A 25,004-nucleotide genomic window follows, 5' to 3' on the forward strand; every position below is an offset into this window, starting at 1 on the left:
ACATCTAAAGTAGCCATTGTATGGACTGGGAAAATTTGCTTCGCATGTCCATCAAATGCTTCATGCTGTTCGCCTTCGCTTGCTCATATTTTTGTTGGTTGGAAACTTCACGTTGATTTTTAGCATGTCACTTGAAAACTGATTGCGTCTGACAAATCAAGCAAAACCGATTGCATTTGGCTGCAATTTATCAATATTTTGTATTTGACTATGTGCGCCTGTTCCCCGCGTGCGTGCTCACACAATTATTTCATATGGAATATGAAGTTCATCGATTTTGTTCGGTTGATTTTATTTCACGTCTGCTGGTTCTCTCTCACATTCTGATGCATTGGCAAACGACCGAACAGCCGTTTAAATAAATTAGAACAATCTATTCACAGTTGATGATTGCACCAAATACTCAAGACATGTCTGATGTGTATACAAATTACGTTGCAACTGAACGATGACACAGCAATTGCATTTAAGCGATAAAACGAAGAGATATGACGCGCATATAATTTTTCAGTGACTTTGTTTGTATTCCAAGTGCACGATGAATTTGAATTTTGAACCATTTTGAAGCCTTTTGAACTATTTGCTCAAGGAGCTTCCGAAGGAACGTCAAATGATTAAGGTGGTGAACAGATCTAAGCTAAATGATCAAAAGTCGTATTTAGAAATAAGTAAATTTAGAAATTTAAAAAGCTTATTTCTCATGTAAGTAACTCTTAGTTGGGATCAAAAAATGATTTTTGGATTTGATAAAAGGATCATTTTTGGTCATGACTTGTCACATTTTTGTATTCAATGGGAAAAAAAAGAAAAAAAAATGGCAAGTGTAATTGAAATATTGTGCAGAAATTATCAAAAAAAGCACATAGAACGATCATTGTGAAGCAATTGTGAGTGCAAGAACTGACCATCTTGGACAGAAACATCGAAATGTGGAATGACGCCGAGCGCATTGCAAATATTACAACAACAACAGAAAATTGAGTGGAAAATAATGGAGAAAACAAGCGAGCACAATATATAAATCTGCACAAATATTTGTAAAATGACTTATGTGTTAAAAAATTTCGATTTGAATTGGGTAATGTTTTTCACACGCTGCGTGAATCATTTTTTTTTTCTCTTTTCTAGCTTCTTTGATGCAATTTTGTGTGTGTGTTGTTGTTGTTGTTTTGTTCTTTCGTGTTATGTGTGTGTGTGTGCTGTGTGTTTTTTTGTTCGCGTTGAATCTTGTTTCATTCGTGCAATGCCATTTTTCGAATTGAATGACATAAAAGAGATGAAAAACCGGAAAAAAGTGCATATATAAATCTATCGAATTGTTCTATTGGATTGCGATGGCCATAATGACAGAGAAATATTTATAAATATATTATATTTTACGGAGTGCCTTTTGCCTCACACACACACACACATGGTATTACTGAATGTGGCCCGGCATGTAGATCGATCGATGGCAATCGGTATGCAAACATAAACAAAGTGTTTATAACGTTTGAATGAAGCTGAAGCGCTGAAGACGAACGAAAAAAAAAATAACCCGAACCGATGCCAACAAAACCTCTGAAAGAATCAACGATATCTGTGATGCGAGGAGTGAACAAGTCGATTCCGTATGCAAAATTCTTCGTAGTGCCGTTTTTTCCACTCCCTCTGTCCCTCTCTCCCTCCATCTGTATCCATTGAACGGCGGCTTCAGCGAATTATATTTAGTACTTGTTAACTATAACACACAATAATCACAAATTTAAATGTGCTCACAACTGTGAATTGGATATGGTCGATAGTCGTTGGTTTGCATTTTGACTGTGGCTGAATGGTGTGTGCGGTGCGCACTCTCGCACAATGTGTACATCATTGTCCAATTGCGCATGGCATCACTAGATTATCTGCACGGAGCGAGAGAAAGCGATTGAGATGGAGAGACAAAACGCAGAATTCTCTCGGCACCCAAAGAATCTACAAGACGTATGAATTATGGGCTCATTTAAAACAAGTTATTTCCCATACAGAATTTATTGTTGCTCTTTTTTTTCTCTGGTCTACGTAACATGAAAATTACGGTGTAATCTTGCTCACAGATGAATAAAAATAAAATCCTTCTACTTGATAAATATGTGGCAATCGCATGCACATATGCAAAAGGATGCAACAGCTATTTCGCGTGTATTGCATTGTGCAACGTTTGTTGTGCGGCAAAAAAGGGAGAGAGAGAGTGTGTGTGTATGAGACAGAGTGAGAGGACGAAAGAGATAGGAAGACACAGAGACCAAATGCACAGAAGAATTTAAGGCACAAGTGTCACGGAATTTGTTGTATGAAGTGAACGTACGCGCCAGTCAAACAGTTCGATGCAATACGCAATCGAAGATCACACAATACAAAGAGGCTGAGACACGGAGATGAGAGAAATATATGTGATTCGCACCGAGTGTGTACTGTTGCGAACGAGCAAGCGCACGCGCATCACACAGAGTTCAGCTGCGCATAGTTTAACGAGCGTGCCGAGATTACGGTCACATTCGGTTCGGTTCATAGGTCGATTAATTCCGATTTCGACTTGTTGCTGCAGCAATCAACTACAATCGCCTTTAACACACTCATGACTAATGTACTTGTTCGATCACTTGAAACTGTGTGTTGTCTTCTGTATATTTTGTTTCTTGCCGTCGTCTTCTTCTTCTTTCTCACTTCGACTGTGGTGCAAAAACGGCAACAGCAAAAACAAGCCATACGAAACAATATTGCTTTTTGATTTGTGATTGTCTTTTTATGTAATCGTATTTCGATTATCTGAGGTGAGGTGTTTTTAACGAAACGTATTTTAATTTTTAAATTATTATCTATCTTGCACTGGCTCAATTTTCAACTAAAAAGCTCTCGCAATGCGAGAAATGGTCGATATGTGTATGAGTTGGTTTACGAAAATCGTCAATTTGCTAGAGCAACAAACACTTTTCCAAGCACTCACAGCTATATAGTTTATCCCATGGAAATTGTCAGTTGTTTGTTCAAGTATTGAAACGAAAATTGATTTTGTGGCCCAATGACCCATTTTTTTTTTCTTCTCTCCATCTCTTTAAGTAACGACTCCGAAGAAGAAGAAGAAGAAGAAGAAGAAGAAAACAGCATCGAAATTATCGTCGTCAACGGCCAACGACATTCATCCAATCGTAATTTCCTCTTGTAAACGCTTTCGTATATAATATAATTTCGTTAGACCTATATCATGTGATGGTACCTTTTTGTTGCTGTTGCTGTTGTTGCTGTGCACTTTGCGTTAATGAGAGCTTTCAACTCATCTTTCGTTGTTGTTGCTGATTGTTTGTGTGCGAGTGTTTGTTTCGTCCACTTTCCTCATCAAGCATGAATGTGTGGAATTGTCATTCTCTAAATAAAACATTACATTGATTTCGCGGACTGGTCGCGGTGCTCATTCTTCTTTCTCTCTCTCTCTCTGTGTGTGTATGATTTTCAATTCGCTCTTGGCATCTCTCACAATAGTTATTATCCGATTTCAATGGAAACTCGCGCACACAAAAAGCATTAAAATACACGGAATCCATTTATCGCGCTCTTAAATGAATTTCTTCAATTGGATTTTCGGATTCATTTTCGCTATTAAACTAGATTGTGTGCTCACATATACAATGCTCCGTTTCATAATGTACGCGCGCGTCCGCTAGACACACCAAACCATGAAATTATAACGGAATGGGCAAAAGACTTGTTAAAATTTCGCAGCTGGTAAATCAGTTTTATTGCCATAAATTCATTTGAGTGATTTGTGTGTGTGTGTGTGTGTTTTGTTCAATGGTAAGCGGGCAACATTGTGAATCGAAATGTGTGAGAATGTGAAAATATTGATCGATAATCGATGTATGCGACTCGTTTCGCACTCTCGACATTCCATCATCATTTGCATTTCACCTTGTGTGTGGCTAGATCGAACAGTTTCGGTAGTTCACAGTAGATTAATGCATGAAAAAAACCAATTCCTAGAAGATCGATAAAGATTTCGAATGGCCGATTTGGATTCAATGATGCCATCGAATTGTTTTAAGAGAGTGAGCAACGCATTTTGTTTCTTTTGCCGGTTTTAATTCGTGAATGTGTTATGAATTACTTACCTATACCATAATTTCGAAAGTGTGAGAAACAATAATTTTTTTTTTCGACAAATAATTTCAGTACCAAATCGACCGATGGAGCCGTATGTCAATTTCGTGAAACTTTTCACTTGAACACTATTTGAACACGTCTGAGGCGATTGTTTCATAATAAACTGTGTTTTCCGCCGTAATATTCGCATGTTAGCCATAGATTTCTGTTTAGCCATAGGCAGTAGTACACATTGATGATTACGAACAGTTTCGACGCGTTTGTGAATATGAAAGATGATTTTTTCTTCTTTTGCTCGTCTGACAAATTGACAACTTATTAAATACATCTCAAAGTTATGATTTTTGAATGTTTTCTCTCTCTTTCTCTCTTTCCGATGGTGATATTTTGGGGCTTGACCGAACCATTCAGTCATAAGATGCCATTTTACTGGTTCATGTGAGCAGACGTCATGTGGACTTAGTAAATATCCACTTTAACATCATAGCAAAAATTGTTGGCCCAACACAAGAACAACAGCGATGACGACAACGGAACCAAAAAAGTGATTCATTTAAATGAAAATCACAACGTTATTATGTGGAAATCAAAATACTTATTTTCATTTCAAAATTAGACATTCGACTGAACTGAAGCTTCAAAGCACTTGTTTGAGTTTCTTTAGATAAATTTTCCCTCCAAAACCATTGGGTTCAACTTTTGCTGGACTGCAAATATCGGTATGCGTACGCGCCTGCCGCGAAACATATACCATATTGACCAAAAATTATTTCCACACATTTCGTTTACTTTCCATGGTTTCATAAAACATTTTCATCCACTAGATAAATCATAATTGCAATTTATTTTGCATTGATTTACGATTTCGCGTAGAATATTGACGATTGGACGAAGCAACATACACACACCAAATGAGGACGTTGTATTTATGAACGCACAACTTTTCTTCGCTCGCTCAACGGCTTGTGTATTTTTTTTTCCTCCCGCTGTACACACACTATAAATTTTAAGTTGGCGAGAAAACCATAGCAAAGTTGATTTTCAGTGTACAATTGCTCTTGTGCTTGCTCACGCGTTCGTGTGTTTTTATCAAATGTGAAATTCCTGAATTGTCTGACCAGTTTTTTTTTTTTTCGAGCGCATCGATGAATTCTATTCACATGCAACCAAACCGAAAAGAACAGCCAATAATTCACCGATCCTCTTATTTGTTTTCTTCTGCGCTGTGCTGTGCTCGTTTAAGGCTTATCTGGCTACGTGAGAAATGGTGCGTTTGCTATTTTCGTTATCTCTTTCTAGAAAAAAGAAAATGTTAAACAGCCAGGAAAGAAGAAGTCATGCATTCTTCAAATCCATTAGTTTTGCTGCCTATGCGTGCTTTTCTCTCATCTTTGCGACACATTTATTCTCACATTAATTAGCTTTTAAACTCAAATTTGCCAAAGTAAATCCAAAATTCCGTAGAAATTTGGTGGCTCCGAACAGCTGCCTCCGAAAACAAAGGATATTGACATCATTTAAATTCACTGGAATTCTCGTTTATCTAAATTAAAACTGGTTCAATTTAATTGATTCAGTTGGGTGCTTACAGTTTTTTTAGATCATTTTTGTGGGCGTTCGATGCGTCTTTTATTCTTCGTCGTCGTAATTATGGTTTGACGTGCGCGCAATGCACCGTTGTGAGTGAAAAAAAAGCACCAACCACAACAATCATACTACTTAATTTCATTTCTGTAATTGGACATATTTGAACGTCATTTCATGTAATGAAAGTCGTAAAGTTTACTCGTTTTAGATGTGGCTTTTACTTCAATTGCATACTGTTTTTTTTTCCTTTTCTTCTGCAATGAGATGATACTGCTTTTGGTGCCTTGCGCTTGGCTCACGACACAGTTGATAAGTGAATGTTGTTGGTCTTGCTTAGTTATATGGTGGCTTTTTCGTTTTAAAAATATTTGTCTCATTTGCAATCAACGGAGAAAGAAGTAAGCGCAGAGAGCGAAAACGTTTCTGTATATAGTATACTTAATGATCTAGTTATCGCTAAGCGCGCCTATTTTAATGGAATTGATTTCTTCTTCTTCTTCTTCGTCTTGTTTTTCTGTACATTTATTCGAAACCCTGTTACACAAAATATAGAATTTGTCGGGCATCCACAAAAACGATGGGAAAAAAGAACAACCAAGACGTAAGACCAAAAGTGGTTTTGGACTTATCAAGTGTATTTTTGTTATGAATTTTACATGAGATTCATAAATTTGATTTTTGAAAATCAAACCGTGCCCTGGACAACCACATGTACCGTAATATTGAAAGAGTAAAGAAGATGGGAGAGTGAGAAAGAGAGAGAGAGAGAGAGAGAGAGAGAGAGAGAGAGAGAGAGCGAAGAGAAACATTGGTCAGTTTTTTTTCTCACACTTTGAATTACCATAAAAACACGCGTGCCGCATTCCATTTGCGCGCGCATTTCAATACGAACCCATTGCCTCTGGTGGATTTATACCGCGATGCGGAATGCCATCGCTGCATATTAATTGACGATATTACACCATTTCGAGCGATGTTTTGGTTTTTCAGTCTCGTAGTGCACATAATTAAAAATAATTAGATGCGATCTTGATAATGGTGTGTGTGTGTGTGTGTGTGTGTTCATTTTTTCTAGATCGGTTTAATAAGGTCGATTAAATGGAGGAAATGTTTGAAAAACGGCCACGGTGATTAGCGAAAAGATTTACCACCTGTTCGGTTTGTGTTACTGTGCGCTAGAGAGTGCGCGAAAAACCAGCAATAGCATGGTTGTGTGGCGTGCCAAAAAAAAAAATAACAACAATTTTTTTTTGCCGTGGTGACAACAACCGTGGGTTGTGTTTTTGTTCAATTTTCTCATCGTCTCAAGTCTAATCAACATTTCATATGTGCATATTTAAATAAATGCGTATTTTGCTCGAGGTTTCATAAATTTCGTATTTTTGAATCATATTTGTTGATTGGCAAGCGAATAAAGTCCGAAAAAAGACACATACAGACTAGAAAAAGATGAAGCAGAAGCGACAAAAAAAAATAAACAGTTTAGTTCTGTTAGTTATTGGCTCAAGAAAAAAAAAACTTAAGTCGTCCAACAAATAACATACCGATAAAAATCCTCCGGAGAGAGAGAGAGAAAAACTCATATCTCATTGGTACTAATTTAATTTTTTTTCTATTATTTACATATTCAAATTAAATTGTCTGCGTTCGTCAAACGTGTTACGCCGTGACGATGGCATTTTTATACGAAATAAATGACAATTTAGCTGATGGTGTGCGGACAGTAGATAAACCTGAAAAAAATATGGCATGTGATAAAGATCGAATGATAGTAGGTTAATTTCCACTCTGATTCCTGGGCATGAGTAACGGCCGCGCAACCAATATGATCCAAAAACTATTGCAAACGCGTTTTTTTTTCTCTCAAGCAATACGGTGCTTGAACCGAATCTATGTGTCCATTGTCCATGCCTTCATGTTCTCTCGACAAATTGATTGGATATAAGCTGCTTCTCACGTGAGTAAACAGGTTAAATTCAACGACATTATTCCAATTTATCGATAAGATCGGTGAATTAATGTCAAACTCTTACCATCTCGTTTGAGCATTAAAATGCAATTCAAACACCAGAAAACCGATAATCACATCTATCGATCGGACGAAAGGAAAAAGAAACTGTTTCAAGAATGATGCATTTTGGAAACGACTTTCGTTTGTCATTGTCAACGTTAGGAAAGCAAAGAAATCTCACCTTGAATTCAACAATAAGCATGAACCTGTTCAAAATGTTGTAATACAGTTCAACATCAACCATTTTTGTCTCTTTTGCATTCTTTTTCGGAAGAAAAGTCAAGCATTTTGAATTCTTTTATTTTTTTCTTTATTTATTGTCTAATTAAATTGTCATAAATTTACTACATTTTCTCATTTTATTGACCTAATTTTACAATTCGCATAGACACAGAATGAAAGGATTTTTGTTTACTGTTGTTGTTGCTGTTGCGAGTGATATCCACAATGATTTGCAGCCGAGAGATTTACTATCCAAACTATATAAAACAAAATATTGGATCGTAACGTATACTATCAAAAGAGATCTTAAATGTTAGCTCTCTGCTCGAAAGGAAACGAGAGAGAGAGATGCTGTAATTTTCGGCATTTCATTTGGACTCAACTCGGATTCAACAGAGAAACGAAATGCAAAAAATCTAAACATATTAAGTTACATAAGGCTTTTTTTTATCCTTCTATTTGTTACTTTTGCTAATAAATTCCATCGACCTAATTAAAAACGAATTGTTGTTTACAATCTACTGCATTTGTTGTTTAATTCGGGATAAATGATACAAAACGAGATAGAAAGAGAGTGAGAGAGTGAGAGAGATAGACAGACGGAAAAATATATAATAATAATAATAAAACATACGTACATACAAAAATATTCCATTTTAACGAAATCATATTCAATTAAATAAATAAAAAGCACCAATTTAAAGTCTATAAAGATATTGGGAATATCCATTTCGCGCGTACACACACTCTCAATAAACATTTATTTAGAATATTGTATATCATTCACGATATGTGCGTGTGTGATTTTCTTCTTCTTCTTCTCTCATGTGAAGAAATTCGTATTTGGCAAACCGATTCGATGCCATTCTAATATCTCACCTTAAATATTACCATAATAAACAATACAATATAGAATTACTGCGTGTTCATTATATAAAATTATGAAGAAGAAGAAGAAAAATAAAAACTGCGTTGTTTGAAATGGTGTCATAAAACTAGCAAAATGTCCAGTATAGAAAATAGACTGGCCGCGAGCGCATTGAGTTCTGTTTTTATGGAAATGTATTCAATTTAAGTAAATAAAACGAAATTTGTTGCGAAAAAAAGGAGGAAATAAATTGAAATTCAAATGTATGTCTGTCATTGCAAAAATTGGTCAACAGTTCACGAACTAATTGTGAATAACTTTGATGCGATTTATACTCACATTTCCTATTCTCTTTTTCCTAAACAAAGCACACTGTCTTTCGGGGAGTGGTGAGGAGAGCGGTAAAGATGGGGAATAAAACGAATTAACGAAAACATAAACCAAAGTGGTTTTTGTTGAACTTGAACAGATAACGAACGCATTTGATTATATTGTAATGCAAACGTAGACCAAAAGAAGAAACCGTTTATTTATAGACATTTATATCTACGTATACTAGTAAGACAGAAAATATATTAAAAAAAAGGTTGGACAGACACACACACACACACACACACACACACACACACACATAAAACTGTAAAATGATTTTCATGTGTACATTTTCACACATCAAAACTCATGTTATTCTACGCCCTAAGTTTATAGCAAGTGTTTTCGTATTCTATATATTCATCGTTTTAAATTTATTACTTTGTGTTTTGCTATTTAAATAGTAATGCCCACGAACAGAAAGAGAAAAAAGAAACAGCACATAAAACAATACTTAAAAATTAGGAGCTATCAAAAAAAAATGTTGAAGAATTAAAAGGGGAGAGAGAGAGAGAGAAAAAAAACGAAGAAATGTGAAGTAAGCTACAATGGTCACATAAAAAAAGAGGATTTGTTAATTAATAAAATCGTAAAGACGCGATCGATCGCGATGTGAATTTTTACACTATATCATTTCAACAAATGAATCGACCGCTGCCGCGCATTGAATCAAATATATTAAAAAAATATATCGAGAAAAAAAAAATCGTGTTGTACAAATTACTGATCCCGATCAGATTCAAGCTTGAAACGAATCTCGTTATGAAATTTTCGTTTTCTTCTACTGGCTGCTGCGAACAATGATATTTTTGTTCTCTTCTACTGGCAAAACAATATATTCTTTTCATATTTACCATAAATTTCAGATCGTGAATCTTTCAATGCCTCAGATGCAATCATTTTACCATTCTATCATTTCTTATACAGAGTAGGCTTTAACTGACTTCTGATTAAATTCGATTTATTTATTTTTATCAGCCATTGGTGTATTTTTTTTCCTCTCTTTTCATTCATTTCAATGTAACAACTAAGCGAGCTAACTTTTATTTACAATTTATGCTCCATCGATTTTCTATTTTTTTCTTGTTGTCATTTCACCAGTAAACAAATTAATTATTGATTTAAATTTTTGTGGTTAGATCAAGTGGTGTAGTACCTTTAATGCGAATGCCATTTGCATGTTCCCGAATCGTTTTTTCATGTTCATTTCGACTGTCAGGCCGGCTATGGTCTGATGACGGTCTATTATCAATACTAAGCTCTTCTTCGGACGAAGCTGCACCGTCTTCATCCGATCCAAAGTCACGATGATCCATGTGCGGTGAAATGGCCTTTGCACTCGTTCCACCACTGCTCGACGATTTCATACTCAAATCAATTGGAGCATCCTGCGAACCGGCCCGATTCGATGGTGGCGATGATGATGATGATGATGATGCGGCTGTGGGTAGCGTAATATTTTTCTCACGCAAAGTGGATGTTGTTGCTGCCGTTGAATTTGATAGACGACTCACACTGCTCGTACTGCGCAATGAGGCTGGTGGCGGCGGTGGTGATGTTGGTGGTGTCATCGACACAACGATATCCTCATTTTCCATGTCTTCATCTTCACTTTTCGTCGAATTATTATCGTTTGGAGAGCATTGCGATTTTAAAACCGCATCCAAGTACCGTTTTGTCAATTCCTCGGCAGATTTACTACCTGTGATGTGGCATAGACAAAGAGAAATGGAAGGATTTTGGTGAAAAAGTTGGCATTCAATGTGAAGTTCTTGATTTTTTTCTTTTAATTGTTGGAAATTTTTCTTTTTTTTTTTTTACTATTTTTTCTTCTATTATTTGCATTCAAGTTTTAAAAAAAATGCTCGAACAATCGTCACTTACCGCAATTATTATTCGGCACAAATCGGCTATTGTTGTTGGCCATACTTTGGGCTGAGCTGAGCAGTGCAACGGAATCAACAGCTGGTTTCAGTAGGCCTTGATGTTGTGCATACAATGCTGGATGATAGCCCGGAAACATTAAATGGGACGGTGGCAAAAAACCGGGTGGTGGCATCAGGCCCGGGAATGACAATGGTAAGAATAATTCTTTATTGAACGGTGGAGGTGGTAACTGGCCACGGTTTTGCTGGTGTTGCGCTTGTGATTGTCGAAGCAATGATTGACGACGATCGCCCACTTCAACCGAACTATCGGAATTATGACTATCAGGTGAACTAACGGAAGGTGATGCAGACGGCCGTTTGCTATTGTGATTATTGTAATCTTCAAAGCCAAGTAGCATTAGTTCTTCTTTTGTCGTTGGCCGCGAATACAGACTCTGCGGATAATTTGAATGTCCGAGCATATTGATTGACGACGATGATGATGGTGGTGTTTTACGATTACCGGCAGCTGCAGCTGCAGCGGCAGCCTGCTGTTGTTGCTGTTGCTCTTGCAATAGGCAATGGATTTTAAACCAATTCGATCGACGGCCATAGCGTGAACCACTCTTTGACATACCAACCATCAAGCATTTTCGCAGCCGACAGGCTTTGCATGCCGTACGATTTTTCTTGTTTATTGTGCATTCACCATTGTTTTTGCATTCCGATATCGATGATAAATTGTTGTACGATCGCCCGAAAAACGACTGCAATGGAAGAAAAAAAAAGAGAAAAAATCAGTAAAAGAAATTGACGAACTGAATAGAAAAAACGCAAAAAAATCAGAGGAAGAATATTTAGAGAATCGCAACAGAATCGATAATGTGTTAAGATTGAACCTGTTAACTATGTGAATCAGAGCCATGTGTATCTTGATAGACATATAGTCTTGAGCTCACTTAACTTATTATTCAAACGAAATTCTCTTTGATGTGTGACAGAGTTTCTGTTTGGAAAAGCCGACCGAACGAAATGAAAGAAGAAGAAGAAAAAGATGGTATTTCAAAGAAACGGCAATCCATTTGGTAAAAGCAATTAAATCATTCACATCGAATACAATTTAAATTGGCCACTTCCGATGACGAATCTCGAAAACATCAGTCCATTCAGTGTCAATTTCGATGTGTGTATATAGATCGTATGGAGTAATTCAACAATCGTCGTTTCGCCCGTATTGAAAATATTCACATGACCAAAACGGTTCGTTTGAGCCGGTGGGCACGTCTTCGAATTGTGTTGATTAAATCGCTCTCGATTCACATGCTAATTCCATTCGGGAAGTCGGGTGTTGTGTATCTCTTGTGCGCGCCGCGTGCACACACACACACACACACACACACACACACACCGGACCCCCGAATCATAGAAAGTTCGAGTTCAACATGCAATCCACTTAATTCATGATCATTAAAGCAGCGAAACAAAATGTGTAGCAAAACAGGCACGTACACGGTGCCGCAATGGGTGCGCTTCTGTTGCTTTGCAATGCAAAGAACTAACACAAGTTTGTTTTTCGTTTCTTCTTCTGTTTTTTTTTTGGTCGGTCGATCGAGTCGGTGTGTGTGTGTGTGTATGTTTTACAATTGTTATTGTTTTTCAACCATTTAGACACATTTCGCCACCGTTTCCTCACTTTTCGAATCTAATAAAACAATTGGCGCAGTGAACATCTTTACATTGGACGACATGATACATATAAATGCCATTTGGGATTGGAAGATTACCACGAATGCTGCTGAAAACGACAATGACGACGACGACGACGACGACAACAGCTCAAACCCATTCATTGTGTGAGCTCAACATTCTCAAACATACGGAAAATTAAACAGAGACATTGTTTAGCCGTCAGAGTTGATCGCAATGGACACTAATAGCATGCAACACAAATGTTGAACATCAAACGCGAAGCTAAAGTGAATACACAGCGAATACCATCCGCACCAAAAACACACCGTATTGCTACGGTCGCATTTCGACGTTGTTCCGAACATCATTATTTAATTCACTCACACAATTAGATAAAGCATGCTCATCAATCGCACTAGAGCGAACGAATCGAATGTTCGTCGCTTTTGCACTCCTTTGTCTGGCTGCTGTTGTTTTGGCCAAGTGGTCGCGCTCGAGCTTAAAGTGTTTCTGCAGAATTAATTATCTTTTGTTTAAAGTCTTATTTTTTTTTCTCGTTTCTTTTGTTTGTCTGCGCTTTTTCGGTGCAAAATGCACATGCGGTTTGATGTTATTTGCTGAACATGAACCATTAAATTGAAACAATATTGAATTTAAGTGATTTTTTTTTTGTGTCCATTCGTGTTTAAATGTCTGCGCTAACACTTCCTATGAATGCTAGGGGACTCACGCCAATTTCCATATTTAAAATATGGATAAATAATATGAATTTGTTTATGTTTCAACATATTAAACAGATATGTATGCATAATTTCAATTTCGCTCGATTTTGTTCAATAAACCGACTGTCAGCAGAACCATGTCTAATCTGTTGCCGTCATTATCGCTTCAAAAATTCTGGAAGTGGGTTTTGGTGGATCCTCAGGATTGTTCAAAACCGCTCCTGGTTCTGGAAGTGGATCCTCAGGATGGACCAGGGCATTGTCAAACCCAGTCTGATCCATCCTGAAGATCCAGCAAAACCCACTTCCAGAACCGGGAGCAGTTTTGAACGATCCTGAGGATCCACCAAAACCCACTTCCAGAACATATTGTTCAAGGTGAATATGAACAATAACAACGCATTCGGGAAATAATACAAAATATTTGAAATCTAGCGTGAATTTTACATGATTTAAATAATACAAATAGATTTTGCTGAATAAAATTTGGCGTGAATCCCCTAGTATGAATGAAATGCACTTGATGGGTTATCTATTAGTTCAGTAAGTGGGCATCAAGACTCATTCACTTAAAATGTCAGATCAAATAAAAATGAAGCAGTGCTCGTGTTTTATTTTTATTTCAGCAAAAATGATGATGCGATCAAATTCAAACAACACCGCAAAATACGCGGTGAGTCATGATTAAAATCATTTTTCAGTGTTTCAAAAATACTTTTGCATTCAATGTGCTAAATATATCGGTAGATGTCGATGTGATAACAGCACACAAGTGCTAACGCAGAAATGAATGGGTTTGCCGATATACAATCCAATTTCTGTTGTTGTTTTCCGTCTCTCTCCCCCTGTCTGTCTATGTTTATGTGTTGCGTTGGCTTCAATGTTGTTTTGCTACTGCTTCATTTTTGTGTGCTCATTGCATACTGTTAATGCAATGCGTCTGACAGACAATAGTATTAACAGGAGAGGAAAAAAAGCACAACACACACACACACACACATACACACTCAATGGATGAATACGACGGGGCAAATGAAAAAAAAACCTTCGAAATTTTTGTGATTGTTAAATAACGTGCCAACAAAGCATTAAATCGTGTACTTGTGTTACATTTATACTTATAAATTGCTTTACTTAATATTTGCTAGCAGAAAAAAACGATTTCGTTGCGCTATTTTTGCGTTGATCTTTTTTCTTCTTCTTCTTATTCTCCTTCGCTGTTCGCTGTTCGCTGCTGCACAATGTGGATGTGTGCGAGAGTGTGCGCGATCCAATATATTTCTTTTTTTTCATTTCGCTTGCTTGCTACACTCACAGCACGCTGTGCACTGAGTTTTTGATCATTTTCTATATTCTCAGGCCCGCGCACTCGTTCGTCTCCGTTTAAACAGCAAACACATAAATTTGACGGCTATTTGTGTGTTATTGTGTATGAATCCATGCATATCCATATTGCGTTATCGATGCTAACGAAGAAAAAAAAAATTGCTAGGTTTTTCTTTCTCTCCTTCTTCTTCTTTACAATAAACACTGAAATAGATAAATAATACACGATAACATAAACGACATGGATTTTGGATTTGCTCAAGTGAACTTGACCTTGAGCTTAAAAGCCGAAACAGCGCAACAAATCACATTGCCATTTAATCGTTATCAGCAACCTCTTCTTCTTCTGCGGCTGCTTTGTTTCGGAATTGACGATATGTTTGCGATGTGGGACACCTCTTAGATGATAATATTCAACAGCGATTTTTTGCCTTCTTCTTCTTCTTTTCTCGGCTGTGCTTTGAATTGTATTACAAAAGAGACAAAAATACAACGCACATAGCGCCTAATAGCTCTTTGTAAATTGTTTGACCAACAAAGAGTTCGAATGTAATGATGTTGATTTCACATTGATTCAATTACCTTAGCTCATTTTCAAAGGAAATACGACAACGTTGACAACAACGACGACGACGAATTACACACGAAAATAGAAACAGCGCTTTTTATTATTCCAGTTTTCATGCAATGTCTTGCAATTGAATGCACACCGAGGGTATGCGCTCGCATGTACAGATAATAATAAGCGCACATCGTTTCAATTATTTTCCAAGCATTCAATGACAGATACAATGTAGATCGAATTTACGAACGAATTGAAAATGATTCTCTCGACTCTTTTTTTGATTGGAGAATCGTGCTCGGTAGCTCTTACGTCAATCGAAGATTTGTATGCCACTTAACAAACAAAAAAAAAACGAAGCGAAATAGATAAAAAAAAAACACTTCAAAAGGTGCTCTACTCTTTCTGTCAAGCATACTGGTATGTGGCCGACATCGGGAATTCGTCCCAGCAAATAATCTTAACGAATGTACAATCAAAACAACTAATTTTCATCATTTTCGATTTGCATGTTGAAAACAATTTACATGATCAAGTGTCCCTCGATTTGAAATGTGCACTATTTCGATTTTATTGCGCGTGTGCGCCCGCTCGATCGGTATTTTTCTTCGCGTCTCTCTCTCTCTCACTCATTTGATTGTTAATCGTCAATGTTTGGTCAAATAATGCGAAATTCCTATATTGCAACAGCATTGAACCAATACACTTACACAACGCGAGATGAACGAGATATTCATTTAATTTGCGTGTTTATCGCAGATCAAAGATCGGTGTAACAAGCGTAATAAAAAAAAAGTGTTCCTTTTGTCTATATTCGTCTCTTACAGAAAAAGAGAATAAAAAAATACAACAAAAGACGTGCCTTACAATTCTACCATATCTACGTTTTATCAGTCGTTCATTTATTTGTAATACAGAGATAGAGAGAAAGGAAAAATCACTGTATTTTTGTGTTATTGTTTCTGGTGAATTCGAACATGCAAGTCAAATTACATTGGATTATATAGATTTATCACTACAATTGGATGAAGGTGGTGGCGATTGGACGTAAAGTTCTTCGCATAGATTCCGCACAGATCTCGTGCTGCTGAAATTTCGCTCGCTGTATTTGCACCTGATATTATTACGACTAACAATAGAAATGACGTTAAGACAAACGACAATCGGCCAGACAAAGTCGTATGTTCGGTGTAGCGTGCTACAATTAATTTTCTGTTGTTGTTTTTTTTCGCTGTCCACCTAAAATTTGCTTTGCATACGTACGTACGAACAAACAAACAACTCTCTGTTTTACTTCGAATTTGGTCGGCGTTTTTCCCAAGCCAGTAGTTGCGTACACAACCGAGCTGTTTGCCACAGTCGATTGGGAAACAAAAGGCAACAGCAGCAAAAGAACGAAAACAAGAAATATGGCCTTTGTACAATTTACTACCCGATAATTGCATCTTTTCAGTCTGATTACGGCAAGCGATTGAGCCCACCGCGATCGAAACCATCGATATTAACGTGTTTACTACTGTTTTCGTGCCTTCGATTTCATTCGGTATACATTTGAAATCGGCAATGTGCCGATGAGAACGGTGCGCAATAAACAAATGTATCGTCTGCCAAATGAAACATGATCAGGTGATAGATAAAGATGTCTCTCCGTAGTTAAAAATGCTAATTTTTTGTTGTTGCTGTTTTTTTTCTCATGAATTTCTTCATTGTTGATGTATGTATGTGACAAGAAAAAGAAGAAGAAGAAGAAGAAGAAACAACTAAAAATGATAGCATCGATCACAATTTGGCTTGCATATCGACATAAATCGCAAACCAATTTAACCTTGAGTGAATTTTAATTATAACTTGATATTACGAACAGCGCGCTTCCACCGCTATAAATCAACTATTATACTAATGTTGAACGTTGTCGACGATTCGTCGTGGAATATTCGAACAATTGTGGACGCGCGCGCGTCCATCTCATTCAATTTTCTATTATTTATGCGAGCGATTCAGTTTATACATTATATATCGTGGCAGTTTTCAATCACGGATTTAATTGCACATACTTTTTTGTTTTCCCTTCACAGTGTAGCGTGAAGTGTCATGAAATTCATTTGTGATCGATTTGCATGATTCTCCGAAGTGGTTAATCAGCATCAATCATATCAGCAAAATCAGTGGAGAAAAAAAAAAGAGTCACACGAACAATCAGAATTGAGAGAACGAACAAAAAAAAAATGGTATGACTTAAACGATATAAATAACAAGATACACATAATTTACGGAATCGGATATAATATAGACACGAAGCACCGTTGCCAATGAGAATTTAGCAACAATATCGAACATTAAAAACAACAACAACGGCAACATCATTTTGCAAGAGACGTCCATTTGCTGCTACGAGGTCAATTAAGTAATGAGATCAGTGGTACGGAAATCGGATGATGCAGTATGCAATACTAGACTCTTTTCTATTCGTTTCGAACCGACGGTATGAACGAAATTTCGGTTTTGCTTCTTTTTTTTCGTGAATCGAAGCAAGACTTTCGGTTTCAACTGGTATGCAATTGGAATGAGCCCCAAAAAAAAAACGTGGAGCGCCGAAATCAAATGGGCAAGCCACAACAATGGCCATGCCGAAAGAAAGTTTCGCAATGTTTGGCCGGATTGATGACATATCATTTGCATTTAGAATATTTAGCTTTACTTGAAGAATGAATGAACAAACGAACGAATGAATGAACGAACGAATGACTGTGCTTTGTTGGTTTTGTTTAAAAAAAAAATGAAGTAAAACTGAATATTTTTTCTAAGCATGTCTCGTTTTTGTTGAAATAATTCTCGTTCATTTTTCGACATTTTGCTTCATCTTCGATTTCATTGAGAAAACCAAAAGTTTCGCATGTTTTTCCCAATTGAGCGGAAGCATTCAATGCAAAAATTCATTTATAAAAATAGATTTGGTTCGAAAAAAGTGAAATAACTTTGTTTGAATGTAATTTTAGCAATGTGTTTTGGTTTTTGTATTAAAAAAAAAAAAAAAAAATCGCAAAATTACTTACCTTGCATCCTTCACAAGTGAATGCGCCAAAATGGAAACCTGCAGCTGGTTCACCGCATACCTTACACGTTTGATTCATGTTGTTATCTGTGCCGTACATTAACGAGAAAGAGAAAAAGAGCATGAATAAACAATATACCAACATCTCGTGCTAACGTTTATGGTTTCCTAATGAAACGCCTTAATTGAATAATTTGAATGTTGAGCCAAGCGAGCGAATAGAGAGCATAAATGGTAATATAAATGATAAAATGGCACGAAAGGCAACCAGCGAAAACGAGGTGAGAAATGAACACCATGATAGAACCGGCATCCGTTCGAATCGAATACGGTAAATTAATTCAAGTAAATTGGTTGCTGATCGTTGTAACACTGGCAAAGGATATATAACAGCGGTGTGTGTGTGTGTGTGTGTTTGTGTGCGATTCAGAGTGAAAGAGTTGAAAGTAGCAAATGCAATTGCACGCACACATTGTAAAACACCTAGATATACCCACTAATTTACCATTTTATATGACTTTATAATTTGCGTGTCATACAATTTGACTCATATTTCTAAATTAATTTTCTTGCATGTTTTTTTTCTCCACATTTTACTACTCGCCACGATGGATGAATGTGGAGCTGGTTGGGCTTCTGCGCGATTGCGCTCACTGCCAGCCACAAGATTATCTTCATCGTCTAATTTTGATTGCATGTTATTTATTATAATTATACGGTAAAACGAAGCACACAGCTTCGTGTGCCCCATGCGCTCTAAGCATAATGCGCACTTTGTAGTTTAGGTAGTTAGCTGCTTCACGTTTGCTTGCACGCGTTTTTCTACAACACAAACATACACATGCACCAAATGGCAAATGCCAATGGAGTAAACGGTGAGAACCGTCTCTGAGTCAACTCGAGTCCATCTCATATTCATACCGTGAAAATTCACTGAATTAGTGCACAATCGAGCTTGAATTACTGGCTACGGGTGACAAATGTGACAGTGGATTAGAATTCGTTGTTACCGCTAACGAATGAAGTAGCCATTTCTATCGTACCAAACACGAAGCAAAGTTTATTCGATATCGTTTGCAAATGAAACATCATCATTGCACGGACATGCAGCTCATCGCAATCCAAACGGAAAGCAAGTAAATGATGGCATTTGAAACATTGTTAACAATACTTAAACATCAATAAGACATGATCTCATGACGTTTTTATCTACCGAAATTTCCTTCATTGGCTCAGTGAATGGCAAGGTAACATGAATTTGAGCAAAGTTTTTTGTGTCTTCAATCGCAACATTGTCATTGAAATCACTTCACTTGAATTATTTGTCAAAATCAAATTTGTTTCACTGGAAACAAATTTTTGTTAAATCTTTTCGAAATAGCTATTGCAGTCAGGGTGTGTTTGGTGACCAAACTTTGGTCTGTGTAACTACAATGGAATGTAGTTTCGGCGAAAGGATGATTTGCGAAATTGTGTATGGTTTCAAAGCGAGTCACCAACGGAAAATAGGATTATTTAAATCAAAACGTTTTCTGTATGCTGGCGAAGTGCATTTTCAAAGGACATTTTTCTTTTAAAAGATGTAACAGATCCAGGCTAGCCTCTATTGGTGGAAAAAAGCCTCTCTTAGTTTAACTCGAAAACAGCAGGACACGTTTTGAATTTGTGTCGGTTTCCGAGTTGTACCCGGCTTACAAATTTGAAGTCAAACACGACCGACGCAGAAAAAAAGTCAAAACGTCGATGTGCTCAGGAGTAACCCGCAGAGTATTCGGTATGTTTGTGTGTCTTCACATGTGTCATTACGATGACTTGCAAAAGATTTGTGCAAGATTCCTTCTTACTTACAAGACGGAGAGAAAAAAAACGATTCGGTTTAATTATTTAATGCAGAAAAACCCATAGTGTTTTGGGCCGGCACTGAATGTCACCATTCATGTGCCCATTTTTTCGGCATTTCGAATTTTGTGTGTGTGTGTATGTATGATCCATTTCAATTGTTACTTCATTATTTCATAATCGGGCGACATAAATTGGCTTTCATTTGTTTGTCGCATCTCTAATGACACATTGGTAACCGGAAAAAGAGTGTCTTCCATCTCATTCTCACAAAATACGTTTCGGCTGTTTTCAAAATGTCATGATGAACGCGCGCAAATGCTCTCGAAACTAGGAAATTTTTTCAGCAGATGACAATCATTTATCAATTGCTTAAATCTTTGATTGTTGCCTTGTCGTTGTTGTTGTTGCTGTTGTTGTTTTTTGTTTCCACTCAAAATATCGCCTTTCTTTCATTTGTTTTTTTTTTCTCTCTTTTTTTTGGGTGTGAATTGGTCTCGATGAATAAAACATGAAAGCAATGAAAATAAATCAATCATTTTTTCTGATAGACATTGAAACGGAAAATTGAAACTGAGCCAAATTGAGGCTTCGATATATAATTATAGATTGTGTCACTCAGAATAGGACGTAATGGAATTATTTTAAAATTACTAAATTTAGCAACGAAAATAAAAATTATATTTTTTTAGGATGAGTCACTTTATTTTGGACTCATATATATATACATATGATTCAACTCAAGCAAAAACTATGAGCTAAAATTGTTGCTTGAGTGTATGACCATCCGAATTACTATTTATGCTATCGATATCCGTGCGGCGTGAAATGGTTTTGCGTCATAAACGGCATCGACGTCGACGGCGACAATAAAATAAAAATTCGCTTAACTGTTAATCGCCATAAAAGTTATAGTCTAATCAAATGATGCGACAGCTGATGATTTTTGATTATTTTGATGTGAAACGTTTACACGGTTATTTGAAAGCTACGAACGATCGAAATTCGGGAAGACGAAGGAGGAAACAAAAAACTGAAGAGAAACATGTTGTGTTAAACGTTTTCAGAGACACAGCGAGAGAAGGATAGAAAAAAGTGCTGTTTCATCCAGCTGATTTATTGTTTGTTGTATATTTTTCATTCTTTCTTCTTTCTTATTCACTTCAAACAAAGTCATACATATTTGTATAGCTAATCTGGCGGAAAAGGTCTCTCTTTGCTCGAATGAATGGAACAAATTCTATGAAAAATTATGATTGATTAATTCAAAAAGTGTCGTCCCTAGAGGAGAGAAATGCTTTGATGCGTCTTGAGACATTGACATTCAATGCAACACGATGAACCGATTTAGTTGTGTCAGAAAAAGGCGATCCACGACGACGATTCAATGGCATTCATATGCATCTAACCGATTATTCAATCGTTGCAATGAATTCACTTTTCGACCTTTTTTCCCATTTTTAACGTCTTTGCACTAAATAAAAATGGTTTACGTTTAATAAAAAAAACTTGAATCAAAGGTCGATTGAACGCGTTCGTTCGCTCGCTCGAATCGCTTCAATTTTTCAAGTTCGATTCACGTGGATTCGTTACATTTTTCAAAAATGATCGCAACCATTCTCGAAATCTCATTACTTATTATTTAGCTGTTGCTTCACAAAAGTGATTTAAACTGAAATTGAGTCGGATCTTCTTGCATTTCGTGGTGTATTTGCGCTTTAAATTATATCCCGGTTTCGCGTTGTATCTCAAATCCCGATCGTGCATCGATCTTAATCTTACAGCAACACACGCAAAATATAAAAACAATAGATGGGAGTCAGCGCAAACAACATGAGCTCTATTTCCATGTTTTTTTTTCCCTGGCTATTGCCGTTTGCTGTTATTATAATATTCGTTTTTTTTTTCATTATTCGCCTCTTTTCGAAAATTAATGTAATAAAGATCAATTTTTCGGAACCAACATATGGTAGGTTAAAGCGTGTTTGCTCCACACTAACCCCAACACGGTACATGAAATAGAGAAAGAAAAAACAACGCTATTTTGAAGACTTGTAATATGACAACGGCAGCCAGCGATAGAAAAAAAAACGAACTTCATCGAAATTGTTTTGAGTCATTCGAAGTGAACGAAAAAAAAAGCAGCAGTATGACCGATATTACAGGCACTTGGTCATTTCTATCTCGTCATACCACAGCATGTTGTAGACATCTTCATGAAAATTGGCGCGGCGGTGAAGGAGAGCAAACGAACGGACGAGAAAAGAAAAAAACCACCGCATAGCACAGCATAGCGCAGTATAACAGAAAATTGTGATAGCGTGACAGAGTTTAATTTATATTAGATGGGCATTTAGCGAATATGAAAGAAACTGGTGCACGATGATCAATGTGAAAATAATAAATTGTATGTGTACAACGTATTCAACGTTCGAAAAAAGAGAGTGAGAGAGCGCATCATCGGTTATTTCAATTCGGTTCTTCGCTTAATTTGTGTATGTGAGTGTGTATTTCTGTTCGTTTGTTGTGATCGTACGTCTAGTGGTATCTTCTTTTTGTTGTTGCTATATTTTCGTTGTTTATTTCTGAATCTATTAGCGAAGAGACGTCCCCGGGCATTTCTTTGCAATATTTTCCCATTCCTTGGAGATCTATTGTGCGAAAGATGTTAGTTGTTTTTCGCTCTGCTGACCTCACTCGCTCCTTCACTCTAGACCACGTCTCCCTCTCTCTCCGTCTCTCTTTCTGCACAGCCAAATGCAGACAGAAAAGATTTTTCGCGTTTCGTTACAGTTTGAATGGGTCGCGGTCTACACACAGCCTACATAAAAATTGGCTTTTCCGCCACACGGCATACATATAGAGAAATATGTCCGTGTGTTACCGTAAGGCCGTGTTGGCCATTATTGGGCCCGGACAAAATTGAAGATCGATCGCCCGGCCAAAGTTGACAAATGATACGGCCAATTTTATGATTATTTTTTCTGTTGTTGTGTTTCTCTTGCTGGGTGTGTGTTGGCCTGCTTGGATTTTCGTGGGTTTCGGAATCAAATGTTTTGCAAGAGAAGGAAATGGATAAGAATGAAAATGATTACTATCAAATTTCCCAACATTCCGAACAATTAATGTTGATCAAGAGGTCGTAGAATGTTAGCGAGCGTCAAACGCGGCAGACCTTTATTTCAAGCGATCATACGTTTAAATTTTTTTTACATCTCCCCGTTCCCCATTCTCTCTCTCTCTCTCTCGCTCGAACGACTTTTGCTCTGTTACTTGCGTGGCATTTGTTGCTGTTTTGTTTTTACACAATTAACTAGGAGATCAAAAATAATCAAAACGATTTTAAGAAGAAGACATGAAGAGAAGAAAAAACAATACACGAATCGAAATCTGAACCGATCGAATTAAGCTGATTTTTCTCATGACCCAAATCTCAATTGAGATTCTAACCATTTTTATTTAAATTTATGAATTCATATGTAATTTTTGTTGTTATTTTGTTGATGCGATATGATTTGACGTCATGTAAATAGTTTATAGACATATTGATGATAGAGGGAAAATGAAAAACATTTCCAAATAATCAGTTTTCGTTTGCAAACTTTTTTTTTGTTGCCACAGACGAATATGTGTGTGTTCATTTTTTTTTTATTTCTCTTTCGTTTCAAGTGCTCATCAGTGGTCGTTGTTGTCGTCATCGTTGGCGTTCGTGACTTTGCAGCACGAGAGAAAAGTTGAGCGTAGTTTTTGAACCAAATACATAATGGGGGTATCACAAGAAGCATCGCCTGATTTATTAGTCGTTGCACGTTTAAGTGAAATCTCTTCCAATATCTTAATGACGAGTAGCTAAATCATACACAGAAAAATGTAATTACCACGCGCAAGTGTAATCCAAATATGTTCGCAATTTTTCGTTCGTTCGTTTTTCCAACCAAAAAAAAAAAATATGATAAATGCGATTTTTAAATTGAATTTCTTTGTTGCAAGTACTTAACCGCCTTTTGTGCAAAGCATTCAATTTGTTTGTGGAATCATTATGGTCTGCACGGTGTGTGTACTCGTTCATTCGCTCGGTGCAATGGCAATGATCATGTTTGAGAAACTGTCTTCGTCGTCGGCGGCGGCAACGATGGCCGATGCGGTTTTCTATATGCTATCGCGCTTTCGACAAAATATCATCTTTGTGTAATCGTTCAGTTCATTTCCATCCTCCTCATAGAGATAAATCATTTTTCTGTGCTTTAAAAATGTTTCCTTATTTGCTCTCCAGTCCGAGGCATACACACACACACAAATGAATAATAATATCTGGTGGTGCAATAAAAAAAAATGGTGAGTGTGTGTTGTTGTGTTCTGGATAAGATGAAACAGGGCAAAATTATGGAAAAAATACCGCAAATTTAAAACATAAACAGTAGCTAAGTACGAGTTTTTAGATTTTATGACCAAATCGATTTGTGGTCGTGGATTTAACGAAAAAAAAGAAGAAGAAGAATAGCAACCAAGCGACAGACACAGTCACCACATTGCTCGATCGTTTGCTTCTTGGCTATGACCGCATCATAGATGTATAACTTCCATCATAAATTTAATCTTGACATAAATTATTAGACTTCTTGTTGGTATCTTTCGATGTTGTTCCATAAAATTGGTTCTTTGCGTTCTCAGCCGTTTTCAGTCTCATACCAACTTATTTGGCTTTTTCGTCGCTTGTTGTTTGCGGAGTTTATGCAAAGCAAAATTTTTTGCAATGGACTTTCTTTT

General features: G+C 36.8%; 1 protein-coding gene across 3 annotated transcripts in view; it reads right to left on the reverse strand.

Annotated features, from left to right (window-relative positions):
- Positions 1-8,003: 8,003 nt before the first annotated feature.
- The window catches only part of LOC129576895 (knirps-related protein-like), a 57,161-nt gene continuing 40,160 nt past the window's right edge, over positions 8,004-25,004 (reverse strand). For 2 of the 3 annotated variants that reach the window (XM_055462982.1, XM_055462983.1), the window contains 3 exons: positions 18,400-18,485; positions 11,064-11,814; positions 8,004-10,881 (listed from right to left, as the gene is read on the reverse strand). In XM_055462982.1, coding sequence (XP_055318957.1) covers positions 10,301-10,881; positions 11,064-11,814; positions 18,400-18,485 — 1,418 coding nt within the window. In that variant the 3' untranslated portion in view covers positions 8,004-10,300. Of the gene's footprint in view, positions 10,882-11,063; positions 11,815-14,592; positions 15,131-18,399; positions 18,486-25,004 lie in introns of those variants that run through there. The other variant, XM_055462984.1, reaches the window with a different exon arrangement.

Source organism: Sitodiplosis mosellana, unplaced genomic scaffold (genome assembly GCF_009176505.1).
Source record: "Sitodiplosis mosellana isolate CC-2019 unplaced genomic scaffold, AAFC_SMos_1.0 Smas_scaffold_6191, whole genome shotgun sequence".
Lineage (NCBI taxonomy): Eukaryota > Metazoa > Arthropoda > Insecta > Diptera > Cecidomyiidae > Sitodiplosis > Sitodiplosis mosellana.